We start from the raw sequence: 24,829 nt of genomic DNA, 5'->3' as shown, positions 1-24,829 counted from the left end.
AAACTTCTGCACAGTAAAAGGTGAAACATTTTAGTTCTTAAGCTGCCAGTAATTATAATACCTTTCTTTTAAGGGAAGTGATGCATCTGTTGATAGAGACAACAGGGGCTCAAAGGGGATGAGGGATAAGAAATAGGGCCTAAAAAACTGGATGGGGTGCTACACACCTTTCATAGCCACAAGGTTTCTCTAGTGTATTTAGGTTAACTAGAGTTCTTTTCTTTTTTTTTTTTTTTAAAAACATTTATTTACTTTTGAGAGACAGAGACAGAGCATGAGCAGGGGAGGAATGGAGAGAGAGGGAGACACCGAATCCAGGCTCCAGGCTCTGAGCTGTCAGCACAGAGCCCGATGCGGGGCTTGAACTCATGGACCGTGAGATCATGACCTGAGCTGAAATCAAGTCGGATGCTTACCCACTGAGCCACTCAGGCGCCCCTACCTAGAGTTCTTTTCTTTACAATATTACATACGCTAAAAAGATATTTCTTGAATCCTACAGTGCATCTCCTCATCTCATCCAGCAGATGGAATCCACCCCACAGAATGTCCTGTCACTCATAGCAGAGGGCTGCTTGCAACATATGAAATAATGGCCCTCACAACTGCTCAGGGAAACCAAAACAGCTACCAAAACTGATGAAGCTAGAAATTCACACAATGTAAAACCACTGCAACAGTACTAGACGCTCAATAAATGTTAGTTTTTGTTATGACCATTATTTAAGAAAAGCAAAGCCTGAGAGGCATCAAGAGGAGTATACAAACAAAAAAGGCCCCCCCCCAAAAAAAATCTGTGGAAAAATCCTAAGAATCTATAGATTATTGGCACTGACAAGGTTCAGTACGGTTATATATTGTTATATAAAATATCAATGCTATTTCTGTAAACCAGCAACAAAAAATTACAGTGTTACAAATGTTGGGGTGCCCGATGGCTCAGCTGGTTGAGCATCTATCTGACTCTTGATTTGGGCTCAGGTCATGATCCCAGGGTTGTGGGATTGAGCCCTATATCCAGCTTTGTGCCAAACATGGAGACTGCTTAGGATTCTGTCTCTCCATCTGCCCCTTTCCGCTGCTCAGGGGCACACGTTTTCTCTCTCTCTCTCTCTTACTGTCTTTTAAAAAAATTACAAAATGTAACTTTTAAAATACCACTCACAATTAACAGCAAAAGGTATATATCTGGGAACATGGCTAACAAATCTCTAACAAGACTTTTATGGAAAAGTTGTAAACCAGAGTATGGTTTACAAGAGAATGGTAAGCACAGAAACGGACCCATGCATATTTAAACATTTGATACACGAACAGTAAAGATAGCATCCAGTACATTAAATTGCAACAAGATTTAAAACAAAACAAAAAGCAAAAAACAGGTGTCTGGGTGGCCGACCACACAGAGCTTGCTTGAGATTCTCTCTCTCCTTCTCTCTCTGTCCCTCCCCTGCTCTCTCTCTCTTTAAATAACCCCAAAACTACCAAACATTTTGGGTCCCTGATGCCAAGCACAAAAAGTCAATTCCAGGTACATCAAATGACTTAATATGAAAGTAAAGCTTAAGCTGCTTAGAAAATACTTAGGAAGGTACATTCATGACCTCAAGATAGGGAAGGATTTCCTAAAGACAAAAGATGGGCTAGCCATATAAAGAAAATGCGAAATTGTACTACCATCAAAATTAAGAATTCTTGTCAGGAGATCCCATGAGTAGAGCGAAAAGATATCTCAAAAAATGGAGTTTGTAATATATATACATTCCACAGGAATAGTATCCAGAATATATAAAATGCTGCTACAAAACAAATCAATAAGACAGACTATGCAATAAAAAATGGACAAAAGGCTTGAACAGGCCTTTTGCATAAAAGGAAATCCAAACAGACAAAAACCATGCAAAGGTATTCAGCTTCTTTAATCAACAAGGAAATATAAAAAAAAAACCACAATGAGATTCCACTACACAATTATCAGATCACATAAATTAAAGTCTGACAAAAGTAACTGTGATTAGGAATGTGGAGCAACATGTTCTATCAACTACTGGTGGGAGTATAAACTGATATAACCACTTGGGAAAACATCTAGGCATTATCAAAAATAAATATACGTATACACTTTGACTACTCACTATCCCTAGACATATACCATAAATCAATGTGTGTGTGTGCATATATATATATATCCCTAGACATATACCATAAATCAATATATATATATATATATATGCACACACACACATATACATACACACAATACATATGAACGTTCAGAGATGCATCATTCATATGGGCTGAAAAGGAGGAACAACCCAAATGTCCTTCAATGTGACAAAAGACTACAATAGACTACACTACACGTAACATGTAAGAATCTCACAAGAAGCATGAGATAAAAGCAAACCGCATGATTTTCTTCAAAAGAAAACTATCATATTTTAAAATAGGTAGTAAAACTCTTGAGAAAAATAAGTAAATCAGGGCAGCTGGCTCAGTCAGTGGAGCATTCGACTCTTGATCTTGGGGTTGTGGGTCTGAGCCCAACGTTGGGTGAAGAGATTACTTAAAAATAAAATCTTTAAGGAGTATCTGGGTGGCTCAGTTGGTTAAGCATCTAACTCTTGATTTTGGCTCAGGTCATGATTTTGTGGTCATGGAATCAGGCCCCACGTCAGACTCAGTGTAGGGCACAGAGCCTGCTTGGGATTCTCTCTCTCTCTCTCTCTCTCTCTCTCTCTCTCTCTCTCTCTCTCCCCCCCCCCCCTCTGTTCTTTCTCCACTCGTGCTTGCTCTCTCAAAAAAACTTTCTCTTAAAAAGGAAAAAAGAAAGAAAAATAAGTAAATTGCTATAGAACTATCACCACAAAAGTCAGGACAGTGGTTACCCCTTGAGAAGATAAGAATATGAGATCAGAAAAGACATATGTGGCTTCTGTTGTACAGGCAATGTTCTCTTACTTAACTTTTAAAGCTCATTTTGTAACTACTCATTGAAGTGTACATTTACGTTTCGTGACATTTTTATATGTATGCTATATTTCACATTTTGTTTAAAGTTAAAAAACAAAAACAAAAACAAAAAAGCAGGAAGGAAGCATCAATTTTGCATGCATAGATCACAGCAGACAGCTCCCTAGCCCATCTACTTTCCCAGTTTGGTCACAGGTATTACTCCTAGAAGCTCAACCTACAGTATGTTGAATGTTTCTTTCAATTATTTTGTGGGTTAACTACAGCTCCCGCTTAAAATTTTCTTTTTCTTTTTTAACTTTCATTTATTTATTTTTGAGAGAGATGGAGAGAGATGAAAGAGAGAGAGAGAGAGAGAACAAGTGAGGGAGAGGCAGAGAGAGAGAGGGAGACAGAATCCAAAGCAGGCTCCAGGCTCTGAGCTGTCAGCACAGAGCCCAATACAGGTCTGGAACTCACGAACTGTGAGATCATGACCTGAGCCAAAGTCGGACACTCAACCAACTGATCCACCCAGTCGCCCCCATAAAACCTTTTCTTTTCAAATAAGCTAAAATAGATTTTTTTTTAAGTTCTTAGCTGTGAAAAACAATTATCACAGTAAGTATGAATGAGAGAACTCCCAGAAAGGTTCTTAAGCACATTCAGAAAGCAAAATTTACCTAAAATTTACCAGCTGTTTGCAAAAAGCACCTAAACAAGATGGAAAAGAAGAAAAAGAACTTTAAAGAAAAAGAATATTCAAAATTATAATATTAACATTATTTAAATCACATTTTTTGGTCAAAAACACTAATATGTACAAAGTGATATTCTGCAATGATCTAAAAATACTGAACATGCTCTCATCATTTGAAAGTCACCTTTTATCATATGCTACATTTTGCCTCAGATCTATTTCTAGACTCATCCTACTAATCTATTTATGGTTCTTTTCAATAATTAGGAATTTAAGTATTCCCCAATTCTTCTTCTATTTTTAACAATCTTAAGATTTCCATGGGGCGCCTGGGTGGCTCAGTTGGTTGAGTGTCTGACTTCGGCTCAGGTCATGATCCCACAGTCCATGAATTCGAGCCCTGCGTCGGGCTCTGCGGTGACAGCTCAGGGCCTGGAGCCTGCTTCGGATTCTGTGTCTCCCTCTCTCCCTCTGTCCCTACCCTGCTCATGCTCTGTCTCTCTCTGTCTCAAAAACAAATAAAAACATTAAAAAAAAAGAATTCCAAAAAACTTTAGAAGTTGGAAATTTAAAATAACAAACCCTGTTGAGGTCTGATTAAAACTGCAATAAATTTATATACTAAGGAATCAACATCTTTATAATTAGTGTTCCTTGTTTTCTACTTTACATTTTATTTTAATCTTTTAGTTTTTAAAAAATGACTTAACAGGGCACCTGGGTGGCTCAGTCGGTTAAGCGTCCAACTTCAGCTCAGGTCACAATTTCACAGTTTGTGAGTTCAAGCCCTGTGTTGGGCTCTGTGCTGACAGCTCAGAGCCTGGAGCCTGCTTGGGATTCTGTGTCTCCCTCTCTCTCTGCCCCTCCCCCGGCTCACACTCTGTCTCTGTCTCTCTCTCTCTCTCTGTCAAAAATAAACATTAAAAAGAATTTTTTTTGAATGACTTAAAAAAGGGGCGCCTGGGTGGCTCGGTCGATTAAGCGTCTGATTCTTGGTTTTGGCTCTGGTCATGATCTCATGGTTCATGAGTTTGAGCCCCACGACAGGCCCTGCACTAGAAGCACAGAGCCTGCTTGGAATCCTCTCTCTTCTCTCTCTCTCTCTAAATAAACTTTTTTTAAAAATGTATTCAAAAAATGATTTAAAAACAAATGACTTAAAACTAGGAGCATATTAAAAAGACAGTATCATAGGGCGCCTGGGTGGCTCAGTCAGTTAAGCATCCAACTTTGGCTCAGGTTGTCATCCCACAGTCTGTGAGTTGGAGCCCTGTGTCGGGTTCTATGCTAACAGCTCAGAGCCTGGAGCCTGCGATTCTGTGTCTCCCTGTCTCTCTGCTCCTCCCCCATCCATGCTGTCTGTCTCTCTCTCTCTCAAAAATAAACATTTTTAAAAATTCAAGAAAAAAAAGGAAGCAATTAGGTAAACACTAAAATCTATTTTTTAATATTTTTTTTATGTTTATTTATTGAGAGAGAGAGAGACAGAGCATGAGCATGGGAGGGGCACAGAGACAGAATCTAAAGCAGGGGGCTCAAACGTGGGGCTCAAACTCACGAACTGCGAGATCACAACCTGAGCTGAAGTTGGACACTCAACCAACTGAGCCACTCAGGCGTTCCAACACTAAAATCTTTTAAACACATTTTATTGACCCTTCTCTTGAGGCAAGAATATTAGTCAAAGAAGCCGCGACTAAAATGGGTTCCTTGATCTGTGTAGGGATTAGAGAACCATGAGGTTACAGAGATCAGATAGGAGTAGTTAGATAGGAGTAGTTAATGCAAAGCAAAGTTGGTAGGGTTACCTTACCTAACTGACAACAGGGCAGAGGGAAAAAATGCATCTCCAGAATGGTCACTCACAAGGCCTTATTTGATTCAAAGAATCAAAAACAAAACAAGAAACAAAACAAAAACCAAAAACTTTTCCTAGTTTAATTAAAGAAATCATTAACCTTCTTCAAAATGGTATATGGCCATTTACATGTACTTGTACACCAAGGAAAGAGAAATACCCACATTATTGAGTAACTAATGAATGACAGCTCTAAGATAATAATTCTGGAGCTACAGAACACAACCACAGTCCACTGGTCATGGGCTAAGGCTCATGGAGAGCAAGTACTAAATAGCACTTTGAATCCAGTCCACCTCAGGCTCAGTGGAACCCCAAACCTATGCCACAGCTAGTTTAGTCCCCAAATAATTGCAGCAACTAATAGCTTCTCCTCATAGCTCTTAATTGACGAGTCAGGAAGCCTATTATACTTGAAGAGACCAAGTGTTAAGATTTTAGAGCACCCTAACAATGATACTCTCCTCCAAAATAGTAAATGAAAAGCATTATCTCATCTCTCAAAGAATCACAAAGATTGGTTGGCACCATTAAAACATGAAAGCAGGGGTAGGGATCCAACATATTTAATTCTATAGTTTGACCACTGCAAAAGTTCTGACAGTTCTTGGAAAACGAGAGTGGATTACATTCAGTGGTGATCCTAAATGCAACTGCTGTTTCTGATTTATCCTCTTTAGTAAAACAAATAAATACAGCCTTGGCTATCTGGTATGCATTCAGCAGCAAGGCCCTGATGAAACTGCTACTTAAATTCCTGGAGATACCCAGGCTTCCGATCTTTCTGAGACCTGTTTCTTTGGATTTACTTTTTTTCTTTTTTGCATAAAATGAAGTAATTATGCATGAATAATTCAGAGAATTTCTTGTTCTTGAACGGATAGAGACTAAATAGCCAAGAGTATATCCCATCACTCCCAAGTACTATCACAGTATCTAATTCCTATAAACAAGGGCATTCTCCTACAGGCCCACAATCAACCATCAAAATCAGGAAATTAACACTGATACCATACTACCAACTAATCTACAGATCTCATTCAAATTTTCATCAATTATCCTAACAATATGCTTTATAATAAAAGGATAAAATTCAGGACCTCTTTATTATATTTACTCATCCTATCTCTTTAGCCTTTCAATCTGGAAAAATTCTTCTGTTTCCTTGATGCTTTTTAAGACTACTAGATCAATCATTTCAAGAATGTCTCTCCATTTGGGTTTGTTTCATGTTTCCTCATGTTTGTATTCAGATTATGCATTTTTGGCAGGAATAACACAAAAGTGTTAAATATCACCTTCTCATTGCTGGCAGTATGCAATCTCAATTTATGCATTAAAATAACACTACCTTTGGTCACTTAAGTTCGTGTCTACCAGGTTTCTCCACTCTAATCTTTTTCCTCTTGTAATCAATAAGTATTTTGTGGGAAGATAATCTGAGACCATGTAAAAAATCCTTGTAGTGGGTTGAATGAAATGTAGGTCCACCCTGAACCTGTGAATGTGACCTTATTTGGGAAAAAGATCTTTACAGGTGTAATTAGGTTAAAGATCTTAAGAGATCATCCTGGATTAGACTGGGCCCTAAATTTTGGATTTAGTACCCTTAAAGGGAACAAGTGCCCTTAAAAGAGAAGGGGAGAAGACACAAAGGGATATAAAGATGGTGGATGGGGCTCCTGGCTGGCTCAGTCAGTGGAACACACGACTCTTGATCTCAGGGCTGTGAGTTCCAGCCCCACTTTGTGTGTATACAGTGCTTTAAAACAGGGGTGCCTGGATGGCTCAGTTAAGCATCCGAATGGATTTCTGATTTCAGCTCAGGTCATGATCTCACGGTCCACAAGTTCAAGCCCCATATCAGACTTACACTGACAGCATGGACTCTGCTTCGGATGTTCTCTCTCCCTCAATCTGCCCCTCCCCACTGTGTGTCCGCCCTCTCTCCCTCTCCCCTCTCTTTCTCTCTCTCAAATAAATAAACCTTTAAAAAAAAAAAAAAGGATGCTTAAAAATAAAATCTTAAAAAAAAAAAAGACGGTGGCAACTAGGTGATAAATCTACAAGCCAAGAAATGCCAAGGATTGCTGGAAGCCACCAGAAGCTAGGAGAGAGCATGGAACAGATTCTCCCTCAGAGCTTCCAAAACAGAGGCTAACACCTTGATTTCAGATGTCAGACCTCCAGAACCATAAAAGAATAAATTTCTGTTATGTTAAGCTACTCAATTCATGCTAATTTATTATAACACCTTTAAGAAACTAATACAATTCTGTTCCTCAAATTTTCACCCACTAGTTTTAGCATTCACTTATGTCTCCTGATTGAATCATTATTATGATGGGTTACTAAACATGATTCTCTATCATTCCTGCTACATTTATTAGTGGCCTTTCTACTGTAAAGCCTTACACATTTGTAATAGCCAAAACTGAAGACAACCCAAATGTCCATCAGTAAGTGAATGGATAAACAAATTGTGGTGTATCTACACAATGGAATGCTACTCAGTAAAAAGGAATGAACTACTGATATATGCCAAAACATGTGGTAACAGAAATTATCTAATACTGATCGAAAGAAATGATTGACAAAAATAGAAAAAATCTAGTACTGGATAAACATGGCAAACTCTTTCGAACATGTGATGTGTGAGAAGGTGAAGGTCCTTGAAAGTAAAAACAGAAATACCAAACCAAAATAAAGATACAGGTTTAAAATTCTGATTTAAGAGAACTCTTCTTCAAATTTAATTCTATCACACTTTCCCTTATCTTTCCTTCTATCCCTCCCATTCTCTTTTAGTGTTGGTCTCATTTCTAAATTTAAGGTAAATGAAAACTATCTGCCAAACCTATTCTTCAGCAGTGCCTGGGTGGCTCAGTCAGTTGTGCATCAGATTCTTGATTTAGGCTCAGGTCATGATCTCACAGTTTATGAGTTCAAGCCCGGCCTCAGGCTCTGTTCTGACAGCTCAGATCTGGAGACTGCTTTGGATTCTGTGCCTCTGTCTCTCTCTCTCCCTCAAAAATTTCCCCCCCCCCTCAAAAATAAACATTAAAAAAATTTTTTTAAAGCACAAACTTTAAAACATTATTTCTTAGAAGGCGAGCATAACACAAGAATAACGCATACATGTGAATACACATAAATCAGGTACGTATTATAACTTGGGAACAAAGAGTAAAGAAAATAAGAAAATAATATGAAAAAAAATGACTTTAATTCCATTTCTAGGGTTTCTACCCAAAAGAAATGAAAACAGAATCAAACAACCTATGTTCACAGCAGCATAATCCATGCTAGCCAAAAGGTGGATACAACCCAAATGTCTATCAACAGATGAATGGATACACAAAATGTCATATATACATAGGATAGAATATTATTCACCATTAAAAAGGAAAAAATCCTGATACATGGCTATAATCTGGATGAACCTTAAAGACATTATGCTAAGTGAGATAAGACACAAAAAGACAAATATTACATGATTCCACTTATACGGGGTACCTAGAATAGGTAAATTCATAGTGACACTAAGTAAAACAGACGTTACCAGGGGCTAGGGATGAGGATAATAGGGAATTACTGTTTAATGATTACAGTTTCTGTATGGGAGGATGAACAAATTCTGAAAATGGACAATAGTGATGGTTGCACAATACTGTGAGTATACTGAACTGTATACATTAAATTGGCTAAAATGGTAAATCTTGTATGTATTTTACCACAATTTTTTAAATGGGAAAAATTTTTGTAATTAAAAAATAGAAGTAAAAAATCCAATTTAATCATTTCACCCACAGAAATTCAACTAAACCAGCAGCTACTTTAAGCAAGAAATCAGCTCTAAGAGATTAATTATGAAGTATGTAAGGCATCCCCAACCAAAAGACCTCAAAATTTACCTGAAAGACAGATAAAAACGTAATGGTCATCTCACAATTGTCTGTGTGATCTTTACCGGGATTTCACAAAGCCAAACTCTTTTCATAATAATTCTAAGAGCTTATTTGCCCTTTTCACTGTGTTGACATTTGAACTGATGGTTCAAAAGCAGTGGTTTGTAAAACTGCTGGTGCCTTAGCAGGAATCAAGGCAGTGACACCAAACTGAATTAGTAGTCTCTGTATTCTCCACAGCCACCCACTTACAGTTAAAAAACAAAAACCAAGTGGGGGGGTGGGGGTGGGGGGAGGGAACCAAACCAGTTTTACTTAATGTCCTTGATGTCGCAATAAAAAATTAATTTTATTAAGCCTCCACCCATGAACACATGTCTTTTTATATTCTGTAGAGAAAGAGAAGTACATACAACAGGCTTCTGTTGCATATTATGCCTGTCTAGAGGAAAAGTACCTTTGACTCTGTGAGTTATGAAATGATCTAGCCCATTTTTCACGGACCATCATTTTTACTTGCAAGACTGATAAACTATATTAACAACACTTGGGCATTTGACATACATTTTCTTCAAAATGAACAAAGTGAAGGGCGCCTGGGTGACCCAGTTGGTTAAACATCGGACTACTGATTTCTGCTCAGGTCACGATCTCACGGTTCGTGAGTTCAAGCCCCATATCAGGCTCTGCACTGACAGCATGGAGCCTGCTTGGGATTCTCTCTCTGCCCCTTCCCCATGCATGTGCCCAAGCACACTCTTTCTCAAATAAAATAAACTTTAAAAAATAATAAACAAGGGGCACCTGGGTGGCTCAGTCGGTTGAGCATCCAACTTCAGCTCAGGTCATGATCTCACAGTTGGTGAGTTGGAGCCCTGCATTGGGCTCTGTGTTGATAGCTCAGAGCCTAGAGCCTTCTTCAGATTCTGCGTCTCCCTCTCTTTCTCTCTGCCCTTCCCCGCTTGTGCTCTCTGTCTCACTTAAAAATAAATTTAAAAACATTAAAAAATAAATAAAAAGTAAACAATATGTACAAAGTGAGCTCTTGACTTCAAGAAAAACAACTGGCAGTATTTGTTGCCAGTGATAAACTTTTTTTTTTTTTTTTTGAGAAAGCAAGAGAGCACAAGTGGGGGAGGGGGAGAGAGAGAGAGAAAGAGAGAATTCCAAGCAGGCTCTGCTCTGTCAGCGCAGAGCCCAATTTGGGGCTCAAACTCATGAACCGTGAGATCATGATCTGAGACAAAATCAAGAGTTGCACGCTTAACTAACTGAGCCACCCAGGTGCCCTGCCAGTGATGAATTTCTAATTGCTGCTTAAAAACTCACATTTTGGAAAATGTGTATTCACTACAGTGAACTTGATAGCTTCCCAATCTTAAGACTTTTCTGATGAGATCAGGAATATTAACAAATGTGACATTTTCTTTTTTTTTTTAATTTTTTTTTTCAACGTTTATTTATTTTGGGGACAGAGAGAGACAGAGCATGAACGGGGGAGGGGCAGAGAGAGAAGGAGACACAGAATCGGAAACAGGCTCCAGGCTCTGAGCCATCAGCCCAGAGCCTGATGTGGGGCTCGGACTCACGGACCGCGAGATCATGACCTGGCTGAAGTCAGACGCTTAACCGACTGCGCCACCCAGGCGCCCCAATGTGACATTTTCATATTGCATAATAAAATGTCAATATTTCAAAAATAGGCATAATTCAGTGATTATTTCCCAAATGACTAATGTACCATGTCATAAATTACACATGGGTAATGATTCATGATTCATTCCAAGTGCAAGGCAGACCAATCAATCAGGTTTCAGATTCCATTTTTTTTTTTAATTTTTTTTTTTCAACGTTTATTTATTTTTGGGACAGAGAGAGACAGAGCATGAACGGGGGAGGGGCAGAGAGAGAGGGAGACACAGAATCGGAAACAGGCTCCAGGCTCCAAGCCATCAGCCCAGAGCCCGACGCGGGGCTAGAACTCACGGACCGCGAGATCGTGACCTGGCTGAAGTCGGACGCTTAACCGACTGCGCCACCCAGGCGCCCCTCAGATTCCATTTTTACCAACCTTAAGAAACTATCACTTTGGTGCAGGATACCCACAATTATCTGAAAACACCACTAAACTATTCCTCCCTTTTCCTATTATATATGTGAGGTTGCCTTTTCCTTACATACTTCAACCAGAAAACCCAACACAATAGACTGAATGCAGAAACAGATATGAGAATATTTATTTCAGTATTTCTTATTTCAGAAAAAAGCATTTTCACTTAAATTATATATTGGAGTGCCTGGATGGCTCAGTCAGTTAAGCCTCCCAGGTCATGATCTCATGGTTCATGAGTTCAAGCCCCACATCGGGCTCTGTGCCTCCAGCCTGCTTCAGATTCTGTCCCTCCTTCTCTCTTTGTCCCTCCCCCGCTCACACTCTATCTCTCAAAAATGAATAAACGTTAAAAAAAATTTTAATTATATATTAATAATGACTATTTATTGAATAATGAATATGATGAATTATGAATATGTTCATTTAAATGTATTAACATACATTTGATTTACTTTTAATAGGTTAATAAGTATTTTTAAATGTTCTCAGTTTTAATTTCTCACAGTGCAAATATAATGGATGTAGTCCACATAAACAAAAGCTCTTCAGGGTCCTCAATCATTTAAGAGTAAAAAGGGTTCTGAGAGCAGAAAGTTTGAGAACCACTACTATAACCTAAGGAGCACTACAAAAGTAGAAACAAAGGATGCTTAATTCCAAAAGAAACAGAAACCTTCACAGAAGAAAACATATTGACTTAGAAACTTACAGGAGTTTATTTTTCAGTTTTCTTTTTTGGGGGAGAATTCAAGAAAATGGAGTATTTCAATGTGCTCTGGGACTGTGAAAAGACTAATGTAATAGAAATGTGGGTAACAAATAAAATTGAATAAAGAGTCTAAAGTTGGACTGGGAAGGGCTTACCCTATAAATTATAAACGCAGTTCATTTATATAGAAAATGAGGGGCTATCCATGAATTTGGGACTGAAGAACAATTTTTTTCTAACAACCTTTATCTCCTGGGTGTGCCTGGGTGGCTCAGTCGGTTAAACATCTGACTTTTGATTTCCACTCAGTTCATGATCTCACAGTTCATGAGTTTGAGCTAATAGCACATAGCCTGTTTGAGATTCTCTCTCTCCCTCTCTCTGTCCCTCCTCTGCTTGTTTCTCTCTCTCTCTCAAAATAAATAAACTTAAAAAAAAATCTGCAACTCCTGTGTCAAGACTTTCATATACTCAGCATATTCCTTTTTTTTTAGGTTTATTTATTTTGAGAGACAGAGAGGGAATTAGTGGGGGAGGGGCAGAAAGAGACAGGAACCTAGGATCCAAAGCAAGCTCTGTGTTGACAGCAGAGAGCTGGATGCAGGGTCTGGAACTCAAAAACAGCAAGATCATGACCTGAGCCGAAGTTGGACACTTAACCTACTGAGCAACCCAGGCAACTTAACCTACTGAGCAACCCAGGCACCCCAATATTTTTTTTTTCAAGTTTTGAGTACAAGGCTTAGCTGTGGAACAAAGCAAACTTTAACATCCGTTTGGTGTATAAGGCTCTAAACTATGCCTCATAAGAGTGAAAGTCTGATTTAAAAAGTATGGTATGTCAAAAAACATACACATTCACATTTGACAGCATGGTCCCTGCCTTATTAAAAAAATGCTCAAGTAACAAGGTTTATACTTTATACTTTTAGTTCAAATATATGGCACACTCATGCTGCTCCAAGTGTACTGCAAAATAAATAGGCCTCTAAATACTTCTTTGTGTCTAATCTTCCTCTATCTTGATGTCCACTCCTAGTTGCCCTGTAGGCAATGAAATGACATATTTCTGGAATATACTGCAGCGCTTTCCAGCTCTGCTCTGCCTACACGAAAACAAAACAAATAATAGGGGCCTCTGGGATTGGATGGGAAACGCCTCTGACAGGAGGACTGGCTGTTCTATGAGTCAATCAAACAATTTTTGGCAGAAAGCCAGGCAAACAGAAAACAGACTTTGAAAGAAGCTAGTCTACAACTCTGACAATACCTTATAAAAACTGTTCTCTACTTGACCAATTTTTACACTCTTCTATCCCCCTGTCCCGCTGCCGAAAATAATGCAATATTATGCTACACAAACGAGAACTTTTTAAATGACAGAGATTATCCTCTCTCTAAAAAAAGGCTCATGCCATTCATTCGGAGTAATGGATAAGCACCTATAACTCTGTATAACACATGTTGGGTACAGAAACAATGGCTGCTTTAGAAAACATTTAAAGCTTAGAGGAAACTACTACTCTGCTGAATTTTTAAAAATAAAGCTATTTCCTTTTAGCATATCAGTAATTTCTCCTGTTACTTTGACTGGCAGTTACAACTTTTAAGTAGTAAAAGTGAGAAATGGTGAGAATTATCTGATGGCTTAGCTAAGGCAACTATTAAAAAAAAAAAAAGTATACTTTTAAAAAGCCCTAGTCGAATTTAACACACACGCCTAAGGCGGAGCCAGTTTGAGACATAGCAATGCATTCCCCGCTTTTTTTTTTCCCATAAGCAGTATAAGCATAAAGATCTTTAATACATTTTATGATAAGCAACCGAATTCCTCCCAAGACTTAACTCGTTGGATAATTACATTTAACCTTATTAAATTAGTCTGCAGTATACTTCAACTACCAACCACCCGGGGTCAATTTGGTGAACTGACACCACCGGTAGGAGGCAACCGACAGGGACAAGTCCTTCCAGAGCAAAATTATGACAGATTCTAGGGAAGCACTCTCATTTTTGCCGTCTCCCGCTTCTTTTGCGCGTGGCCCAGGTAACAACGTATCTTCAGTTCATCTTTTGGCCAAAATCTGGCGCCAGGTTTCAAACACATTTCCGCAGGCTGCCACCAAAGTGACGCTGGGAGAGGACCGCTTCCCTGGGTCCTTGGAAGGTGGAAATTAAGCGCGGGCCGACTGCGGGGAGACAGCGATCCGATCTTTCCCAAAGCCACTTCGCCCGACCCGCCACCCTCGAAAGCGCTACTGAACCTAGGAGAGACTTCACTTACAACCAAGGTGCACTTTGTAGCGATCTGGGTGCCGGGGGCCCACTCGGGGCTGGCGCTCTTATAAGAGCCCTCAACTGCACGAAGAAGAGACAAACAAGCCAGCGAACTTACCCAGTTTCTTCCACATGGCGAGGTGACAAGCTAGGAAGCCTTTGCGGATGGCAGCGCAAACCTTCGCCGGCTCGGACGAGGTGAATCCCTTCTGCTTCTTGATGAAACCCCACAAATGCTCCCGGGCAAACTGTGCCGCCTCCCGTCCGCCGTGCCCGTCGCACACGGCGAAAAATGCCACTGAGGAACGGCGGCGGCAGCAGCGACCGGGAGTTGGTGAGGCCGCGGAGTCCGGGGGAGGGTCGCGAGCTTCTCGGGCTGCCGCCGCCGGGCCTCTCCCCGAGACTTCGCTGCCAGCAAGAGTCGACGGTGACCGCTGCGGAGGCGACGGCTGAGAGAGCGACCGCCGCGTCGAGGGCTTTTCTTCAGCCGTCGGCTCGGGCTCCACCACGATTTGAGTAACGTCCTCCATGTACTTCCTCCCGCCCTGGTCGGAGAAGACGCTCACTCCTAGCGAGTACAGCCCCGCCATGGCCGGCTGGCCGGGATCCCGCCGGTCCCACGCAGCCCGCCGAATCTGGCGGCGGGAGACACACTCCGCGCCCGCCGGCCAACTATTGTTTACCTTCGACGACGCCGAGAGGGGGGAGGGGGCGGTCCCGGAGGGGGGGGCACGCGATGTCGGGACTTGTCCGCGAGAGCTGGGCCGGGGCTCTAGGGCTAGAGGAGCCGAGCAGCTGCGCCTGCGCAATGCGCTTCCCCGCCTGCCCGCGCCCACCACACAAATCAGACGTTCTCCTTGGCTGTCGTCATTCGGCTCTCTGGGCCTGACCAATCCGGAGTCGGGTTGGGGCAAACCCGCCCCCAACCCTCGCTCCTACCGGCAACGGCCGAGCTTCATCCTCCGTGCGCGGGCACTGGGCCCGCGCGCTGCCCTGCCGGGCTTTCCGCTTTGCCGTGGGTGTTGTCGCCTCCGGGTTTTCGTCGGATGCTGAGCACTTGTACAGCTTGGGCTGTCACCTTTATTGCTCAGTCGCCGGGATCGTAATGCAGCCTACTGCGCTTGGCGTTCCGCCGCTCGCCTGAGTGGGAAGCCGCGTAGGCTCGGGCCTCCCACGAGTGGACAATCTGGGGAGGGGAAACCTTTCATTCCTTGAAGTGAAATGGCGGGAAACCCCACTTAGGAAGGTGGTTGTGAAAAGGCTGGAAAAGTGTGGCACTCTTGAACTGGATTTGGGTGGGATGTATCCGACTGGCAGGGAATCCAGTTTGTGTTGTTAAGGAAACGGGAAATTTCCACCATCCGCTGCAGTTTTGTTTCACATAACTAGTATGTCGGAGACTTAAAAGGGTTATATTTTAACTAATTTTAAACATCTTTTCAGCTTTTGTTAAACCTAGTACTTTTCCCAACGAGCCCTGGGTACAGTATTGTACTCCTTTGGTGGTACCACTTAAAGTTATCACTTGGAAATAGCTTACGGAAATTGCCAAGCACTCAGTGCTCTAACAATTGGGTTAGCTTTCCACCCCCTTTGCCCAATAGGTTGTATTCTAAGCACTGAAACCTTTGCACGGATTTCCACAAATGAAACCTCAGAGTAGGCAGGTTATATGTTCTTAGCTGCAAACTTTCTTGAAGTGAATCAGTTTAAAGTTCCCTTTTTCCAGTTTTAGCCACTTCATCAATTCTCCCGTGTGCCCTTTGCTGTAGGGCTTTCCAGAGTCTCAAATGGAATTCTACTAGTACAGAAATAGGAGTAGGGAAAATGTTCATTCAAACAATTGGCACCAAAAAAAAAAAAAAAGTTGGCTCAAGAAGTACAAATAGGAGAAAAAAACCTCCTTGTACTACTACTAATAATAATAACCAAATCAGGGGGCGCCTGGGTGGCTCAGTTGGTTGTGTCTGACTTCAGCTCAGGTCATGATATCTTGGTTTATAAGTTCCAGCCCTGCATGGGGCTAACTGCTGTCAACACAGAGCCTGCTTTGGATCCTCTGCAACCCCACTTGCGTACTGTCTCAAAATAAGTAAACTTAAACAAACAAAAAAGCTCAAAATGTAGAAAATCTGAATTACATAAAATTACAATTAAAAGTGTAATCAGAGATGACCCTATACACCAAAATACACTAGACCAGATAGTTTCAGAGTGTGAAAATACTTGGAAAAAATACCAGCTTGTTTTGAAAGATAATCAAGGGGGCGCCTGGGTGGCGCAGTCGGTTAAGCGTCCGACTTCAGCCGGGTCACGATCTCGCGGTCCATGAGTTCGAGCCCCGCGTCAGGCTCTGGGCTGATGGCTCGGAGCCTGGAGCCTGTTTCCGATTCTGTGTCTCCCTCTCTCTCTGCCCCTCCCCCGTTCATGCTCTGTCTCTCTCTGTCCCAAAAATAAATAAAAACGTTAAAAAAAATTAAAAAAATAAAAAAGAAAGATAATCAAATCCTGTAACCAAATCAATCAGGAGGACTGGGTAGCTCAGTGGTTGAGTGTTCACTTTTGATTTCCACTCAGGTCATGATCCCAGGATCATGGGATCAAGCCCCATGTGGGGCTCCTTCCTGAGCATGGAGCCTGCTTATGAATCAATCTCTCTCTCTCTCTCTCTCTCTCTCTCTCTCTCTCTCCCCCCTCTCTTGCCCTCCTTTCCCTCCCTCTGCCCCTTTCCCCCACTCTAGCTCTCTCTCTAAAAATAAAAAACAAACAAGAAACCTAATAATCATAACACCAGAAGAAAATCTATAGAGTATTTTATAACTGTAAATACAAAAATCCTAAATGAAAAATTAGCAGTTCTAACCCAGTAGCCTGCATACCTTGAGACCTGCAAGAGAAAACAGTTTGTGTAGCTTTATATTATTCATCTTAAACAGTTTACCCACCTTCCCTCCCTCCCTAGAGATTACAAAAAAGATAATTCCCTTGAGCTTTATAATCCTTTTCACTCATTCACAACCGGTAGCCTCCAGGTCATACACCATTACACTGATTAGCATCTCCATGCTACCCACTACTTCCATTAATCTGATTCAGCGTCCACTTTTCACCAACCATTCTAACCATTTCAATCCACACTTTAGATTTCAACATCTGCTAACAGTCATTTCCCCTTTATTCTTCACCTCTTCTCTAAATGTTCCCATCAACTTCCTGTTCCAACTGAAAACTGGTTTATCACCTGGCAAAATTACCTCTCTTGCAACTTTCCAAGTAGAGGAGATTGTTTTAATTCTCACAGTTTTTTTTAATCTTCAAACCTGCTCTTCATGTTCCTCCAAATCATTTCTCTTTTTCCTTCAAAAACCCAAGCTTTTTTAAAGTACTGCCAACTGCTACTACACCAAGATGTCATCACCCTAGTAACTCCCTCTTCATTTGTTCCTGGCTCATTGTCTTCCTTTCTTCCACTATTTTTGTCACTTCTCAGCCACTTTTTCAAAATGTAATCCACATTTTCCATCCAACACCCTGTCTTCTCGGTTCCAAATTCTCCTCTTCATGAAGTGGTCTTGATACTGTTAAAAGCAAACCCTCCATTTGTGTTCCAGATCCTTTCTTCTCTCTCCTTCCCCAGAGCTTTGCTCCACCAATTATCTTTTCTTGCTCCTACCTCATAAGTTTTTCCTCTTCTACTGGGTCATTTCCATCTGTGCACAGACATGTTCTGGTTTCTATTTTAACTAAAAACAACAACAGGGGCACCTGGGTGGCTTAGTTGGTTAAGCCTCTGGCTTTGGCTCAGGTCATGATCTCATGGTTCATGAGTTTAAGCCCTGCATCCAACTCTCTACTGTCGGCTTGGACCCCACTTCAGGTCCTCTGCCTCTCTCTCTGCCCCTCCCCTGCTTTCACCTGCTCTCTCTCCCAAAAATAAACACTTAAAAAAGCAACAACAAAAAACTACCTACCTTGACCCCTTACACTACCCCATGTCTCTGCTCCCCTCACAGGAAGATTCTTTGAAAGATTTGTCTCTAATATTCTACATTTAATTCCTACTTCATAATTTCTCCTTAACCTATTCCAAACAAGCAACAATACCCATTGTTCTTAGACATTTTGTGACATAACCAGACCTCTTTATTTCCAAAGCTAAGAATGATTTTTCTGTTACTGACTCTGCTCCAAATGAAGAAGCAAATGAAACCACTGTTTCCTTCTTGAAACTTAGTAGCAAGTCAAACCAATGCTTCTTTCTTAAAACTTCTCTTGGTTGAAAAGAAACCACACTATGCTGGTTTTCTTCCTACCTGATTGACAAACCACCCTTTCTCATTTTCATTTGCTGATTGCTCCCCAGCCAGACCTTAAGTTGCTGGGGAGAGTCCAGGGCTTGGTCCTGGGCTCTCTTCTCTTCCTATACACTCCCCCTAGGTAACAGCATCCAGGACCATAGCTCTCCTTGCTCAGTCTTACCCACATCAGTAAGCATCACCATCCACCATGCTATTCAAGCCAAAAAAACAAAAACAAAAACAAAACAAAAAAACCAAACCTAGGAGTTTTTTTATTCTTTCTTTCATTCTCTTACCCCCACTCCATCTCCCTACCAATTTCCAATCCTTCTAATTCATCAGCAAATCCTTTTGACTAAATCTCCAAGATCAATACTGAATCCACCACTTCTCACTCCCTCCACCACTGCCATCCCAGTTTAAGTCACTATTACCTCTCACCTGGGTCACTACATCAGTCTCCTCGCAAAGTCTCATTTCTTTCACTCTTGACCCTGGCATTCCTTTTTCCACTGGCTACTATCGTGATCTTTCAAAACCGTAAATCAGGTCAAGTCATTCTGCGACTCACTACGCTCCATGACTTCCTCTCACATTTAAAATAATATGTATGGGGGTGGGAAGATAGACAAAATAAGTGAAGGATTAAGAGGTACAATATTCCAGTTGTAAAATGAATAAGACAGGGGGAGGTAATGTACAGCATAGGAAATATAATCAATAATATTGTAACAACTTTGTATGGTGACAGACGGTAGCTAGATTTTGTGGTGACCATTTCATAACGCATATAAATTTCTAACCAACTATATTGTACACCTGAAACTAATACGATATTGTATGTCAATTATTCTTTAATAAAAAATAATAAAGTAAAATAACATTATTTCATAATAGTTTTCCCCTTCCCCACTACACTCCAGCCTCACTGGCCTTCTTTCTGTTCCTTGAACCAGCCAATCTATTTAACAGTCCTAGGTCTTTCTGCATTTAGCTGTTCCCTCCCCATAGAATGTCTGCGGGGGAGACTAGGTGGCTCAGTCAGTCAAGCAACTAAGTCTTGATTTCGGCTCAGGTCATGATCTCAGTTTCATGAGTTCTAGCACCACATCAGGAAGACAGTGCAGAGTCTGCTTGGGATTCTCCCCCTCTCTCTGCCCCTACCCCCACTCACGCTGTCTCTCTCTCAAAATAAATAAATAAACTTGTAAATAAAGAATTATAAATAAAGAATGCTTGCCTCACCTCTAGTAGCTTAACAAGGCTGGATTCTTCATGCTATTCAGACCTCAGTCTAAATATTAAGGGACTTTCCTGGCTATCCAGTCTAAAGTAGCCACCCAGTATTTCTACCACATAACGTACGGTGTCTCTCTGCCCAGTCGGATGGCGGCCCCCAAATGTGAGGCGATGATTGGGTGGAAGATGGTGGCATGGATGGTGAAAGGGCTCACCCAAAGCACAACAAAAAAGAAGTTTGTTGAATACACTGCAAGGGATGGGTAGGCACGACTGCAAAGGAGAGACTGTCCGCAAGGAGGCAGTGGGTGGAGGTTGTATTTAAAGCAAGAAGGTGAGGAGACATGGGGACATATGAAATTTTCCCCTTTTTGGTAACTGCCTGGATATAAATAGCCCATTGGTGAGCTAGGGCTTATAGATATTTTGATGTGGGCTGCCTGATGGGCCTGTGTATTCAGCCAAGTGGTTGCTGGGGGCCCTTTTGCCTTGATCAAGTTGCCATTGCTCAAGCCTGTTTTCTTTTCTCTTTTTTTTTTCTTAACGTAATTTATTGTCAAGCTAACATACAGTGTATACCATGTGCTCTTGGTTTTGGGGTTAGATTTCCGTGATTCATTGCTTACATACAACACCCAGCACTTATCCCAACAAGTGCCCTCCTCAACGCCCATCACCCATTTTCCCCTTTCCCCCACCCCCTCCACCAACCCTCAGTTTGTTCTCTGTATTTAAGAGTCTCTTACAGTTTGCTTCCTTCCCTCTCTGTTTGTAACTATTTTTTCCCCTTCCCACCTGCCATGGTATTCTGTTAAGTTTCTCAAGTTCTATATATGACTGAAAACATAGGATATCTGTCTTTCTCTGACTGACTTATTTCACTAAGCATAATACCCTCCTGTTCCATCCACGTTGCTGCAAATGGCAGGATTTAATTCTTTTTCATTGCCAAGTAGTATTCCATTGTGTATATAAACCACATCTTCTTTATCCATTCATCAGTTAATGGACATTTGGGCTCTTTCCATAATTTTGCTCTTGTTGAAAGCAGTCAGGCCTGTTTTTTAAAAGCAGCCTCTAGCACTTGCTTGGGCAGCACATATACTAAAATTGGAACAATACAGAGAAGATTAGCATGGTCCCTGCGCAAGGATAACACCCAAATTCGTGAAGCATTCCATATTTAAAGAAAAAGTGACTTCTATGATAACTCTACTTAAATTCTCTGCAGAGGACTTCTTACTATCTGATCTTTTTAAAATATATTTATTTTGGGGCGCCTGGGTGGCTCAGTCAGTTGAGCTTCTGACTTCAACTCAGGTCATGATCTCGCGGTCTGTGAGTTTGAGCCCCGCATCGGGCTCTGTGCTGACAGCTCAGAGCCTGGAGCCTGTTTCAGATTCTGTGTCTTCCTTGCTCTCTGCCCCTCCCCCACTCATGCTCTGTCTCTCTCTCTCTCTCTCTCTCTCTGTCAAAAACAAACTTTTAAAAAATTAAATCAATAAATATATTTATTTTATTTTATTTTATTTTATGTTTATTCATTTTCGAGAGAGGGAGAGAGAGGGGGGAGGGAAGGGCAGAGAGTGAGGGAGACATAGAATCTGAAGCAGGCTCCAGACTCTGAGCTGTCAGCACAGAGACCTAATCAGGGCTTGAACTCACAAACCACGAGATCATGACTTGAGCCAAAGTCAGTCGCTTAACCATCAGAGTCAACAAGCACCCCTGTATTCTTTTTATTTTTTATTTATTTAATTTTTAACTATTCATTTATTTATTTATTTATTTTTGAGAGAGAGAGAGAGAGAGAGAGAGAGAGACAGATTGTGAGCAGAGTGCAAGCAGGGGAGGAACAGAGAGAGAGGGAGACACAGAATCTGAAGCGGGCTCTTGGAGCTTTCAGCATAGAGCCCCACGTGGGGCTCAAACTCACAAATAGAGAGTTCATGACCTGAGCCAAAGTCAGATGCTTAACTGACTGAGCCACCCAGGTGCTCCTATATTTGTTTTATCTGAGAGAGAGAGAGAGAGAGAGAGAGAGAGAGAGAGAGAGAGAGAGAAAATCTTAAGCAGGCTCCAAGGTCAGTACAAAGCCCAAGGCGGGACTCGATCCAATGATCTTGGGCTCATGACCTGAGCTGAAATCAAGATGCTCTACTGACTGAGCCAGTCAGGCACCCCTCTGATCTTTTTTACTTATTCGTTTATTGGCTATCTTATTCAATTAGAATATAGGCTCCATGGAAACAGGGAACTTGTCTTGTTCATCTCTATATTCCCTGAACCTAACACAAAAAGTTGTTCTGTGAATGCGTTCATTCATTCCAGAAGAAATGTGTAAAATTGTTATGAAGAAAACCATGAAATTTTTTTGTTATAAAGGAAAAAATAAATCTCTGAATAAATGGGAAAATAAATCACATTCCTGGATGAGAAACTTGTTTATTCCAAATGAATCTATAAATTTATCATCATTTTAATCAAAATCCCAATTGGATTTTTTTTTTTTTTAAGTAAGCTCTACACTCAATGTGGGGCTTGGAACTCAGGACCCTGGGGTCAAGAGTCACACGTGCTCTATCAACTGGCCCAACTGGGTTTTTTTTTTTTTTTTAATTTGACAAGTTGATTCTCAAATTTATCCAGAAGAGAAAAGGGATGTTATTGAAAAAGAAGAATATTAAGACAATTAGGTGCCCTGCAGATATCAAATATTTTATAAAATCAACAGTGGCAGATAAATGTCCATTTGGTCATTTGGAACCAGGAGTCCAGAAAGGAATCAATATACAATGCAAAGGAGTATATGATGGATGTGACATTTCAAACAATTGAGGGAAAGACTGATTATTCACTGATGTGAGGACATCTGGCTATCCCTTTGGTAGGATAACTCACTCTCTTGAGGGGTGAAAATGATGAAGTCCTCAACTTGGACCACCCTGAAAGTGAAATGGCAAGTGGATTAAAGAACTACATTAAGAAAAAAGTGTAAGAGTGCAAGAAGTAACAATGAGATTTTTTTTTTACCTATTGGATTGGCAAAAACCTTTTAAATTTAGTAATATGTAAGGCTGGGAAAGGTGTGGAGACAAGCACTCTCATTAACTATTAGTGGGAATGTAATTTAATATCAGTTCATATCAAACGAAATTTAAACTACACATATCTTTTGGCCTGGAAGTTCCATTGCTAGGAATTTACCATATGGGCATCTTTGCAAAAGGTACATATGTAAGGACTTTCACAGCATTGCTTATAATAGTAAGGGAATTTTTTTTTAAGTACTAGAAGAAAATATGGGATAGAATACACTAAAAAAACTCTTGATATTTCCTTTCTTATATTTCCAGTGATGTTATGCTTAAAATGTCCTTTTATCTTTTGAGATCAGTTCAATAGAACTTATACAACTTTTTTTAAAAAAAGATTTGTTATTTTTAAGTAATCTCTACACTCAACGCAGGGCTCAAATTCACAACCCCAAGATCAAGAGTCATGTGCTCAACAGACTGAGACAGCCAGGTGCCCCTAAAGTTTCATATTTTCTTCTAGCATTTTTTTTCTTCTAGAATATTTAATGGTTAAAATGGGTCTTGACACTAAAATTTCTCTGGAATTATTTTGGCGTGAAGTGAGTTTGAACTTCTTTCCAATAACTGTTCCCCAAAGCTTTTTGTGAAATGATCCATTTTTTTTTATCTATTGGTTAGTGATACTCCCATTATTAGATAGCAGGTTTTTACACACCCTGGGATCTATTTCAGGGTTAACTATTCCTATACACTGATTTATTGATTTGGGAGTCCTGTCTTGCTTGTTTTGAGTTCAAAGTCTTCAAATGTAGACTATAAGAATTAATCTTAGAACCAAAATAAGAATCTAATTAATTTCCTATTGTTTCTTCTCATAGCTAGAAAAAAATCAGTAATATCTACTCCTAAGTATTAGTCTATTGTTCATCTATCAGAGCCACCTTGTGTGTTTAGAACTGTGAGGTAATGTGCCTCAAGAGGTTAAATTCTATGACTCTACCTTTACTCTGCCCCTGTTGTTTTTGTAACTCAATATTTGACAAAATAATCAGTCTAATCTGGCTACTGCTGTCACACTTGTTGTGTGCAAATGTAAACTGGTAGGAGACACAAAATTAGAATCACTGCTGCCAGAGTCCCAAAGGTGTCAAACCTGTATCTGTTCTTAATTAGCCATGGAAATTCAATCTGTCATGTTTTCTGCAGATAACTATTTTCAGAGTCATTAATGTGGAAAGAATGCTCATACTATTTCTTTTTAGATACCTCTACTTATACACTTAGCCTTTTCTTCTAAAGAGACCTACTCTTGAATTTATTGCTTCTCCTTGATGTAAGTTCCATTCTTTTCATTTTCTGATAAGTTACACAAAAGTTATTTAAATAATTTAGAAAAATCTTTTTTTTCCTTGAAGTAACTACTGTGTGCTTTATTTTTACTCACTAGTACTATTTACTATATTTATGTTGGAGAAAATTTTAAGCCCCAAAGAATGTGTCCTCCAGAATTAGAGACAAAATCAGAGACCACCTTTAAGAGAGAAACCAATAAAATTTACACATTACATTTGGTTTCTGAAGTAGGGTAGGAACAGATTACTTAGGATACTTACTGCATCCCCTGTGCTGAGCTGTAAGGCATGATATTACTCCCCCACCCCATTTTCTTCCTCCATCCAGTCTGTGGGACTTGAGTGAACTTAGTAGGGACGTCAGAAGTAACTGTTAAAGGTGAAC

The 24,829-nt window shown here is 40.4% G+C and overlaps 1 protein-coding gene and 1 non-coding gene across 2 annotated transcripts in view; one reads left to right on the top strand and one right to left on the bottom strand.

The window, feature by feature from the left end:
• Positions 1-15,304, bottom strand: part of PPM1D (protein phosphatase, Mg2+/Mn2+ dependent 1D) — a 47,219-nt gene extending 31,915 nt beyond the window's left edge. Inside the window, exon 1 of the mRNA XM_003996608.6 lies at positions 14,636-15,304. Coding sequence (XP_003996657.1) covers positions 14,636-15,107 — 472 coding nt within the window. The 5' untranslated portion in view covers positions 15,108-15,304. The remainder of the gene's footprint in view (positions 1-14,635) is intronic.
• Positions 15,305-21,138: 5,834 nt separating this feature from the next.
• On the top strand, positions 21,139-21,241 carry LOC111557959. The gene has a single exon (XR_002738357.1). It is a non-coding gene; the product is annotated as a U6 spliceosomal RNA (small nuclear RNA).
• Positions 21,242-24,829: the final 3,588 nt, after the last annotated feature.

The sequence above is a fragment of the Felis catus genome, chromosome E1 (genome assembly GCF_018350175.1).
Source record: "Felis catus isolate Fca126 chromosome E1, F.catus_Fca126_mat1.0, whole genome shotgun sequence".
Lineage (NCBI taxonomy): Eukaryota > Metazoa > Chordata > Mammalia > Carnivora > Felidae > Felis > Felis catus.
The sequence above is the reverse complement of the archived record's forward strand: the minus strand, read 5'-3'. Positions and strand labels throughout refer to the sequence as shown.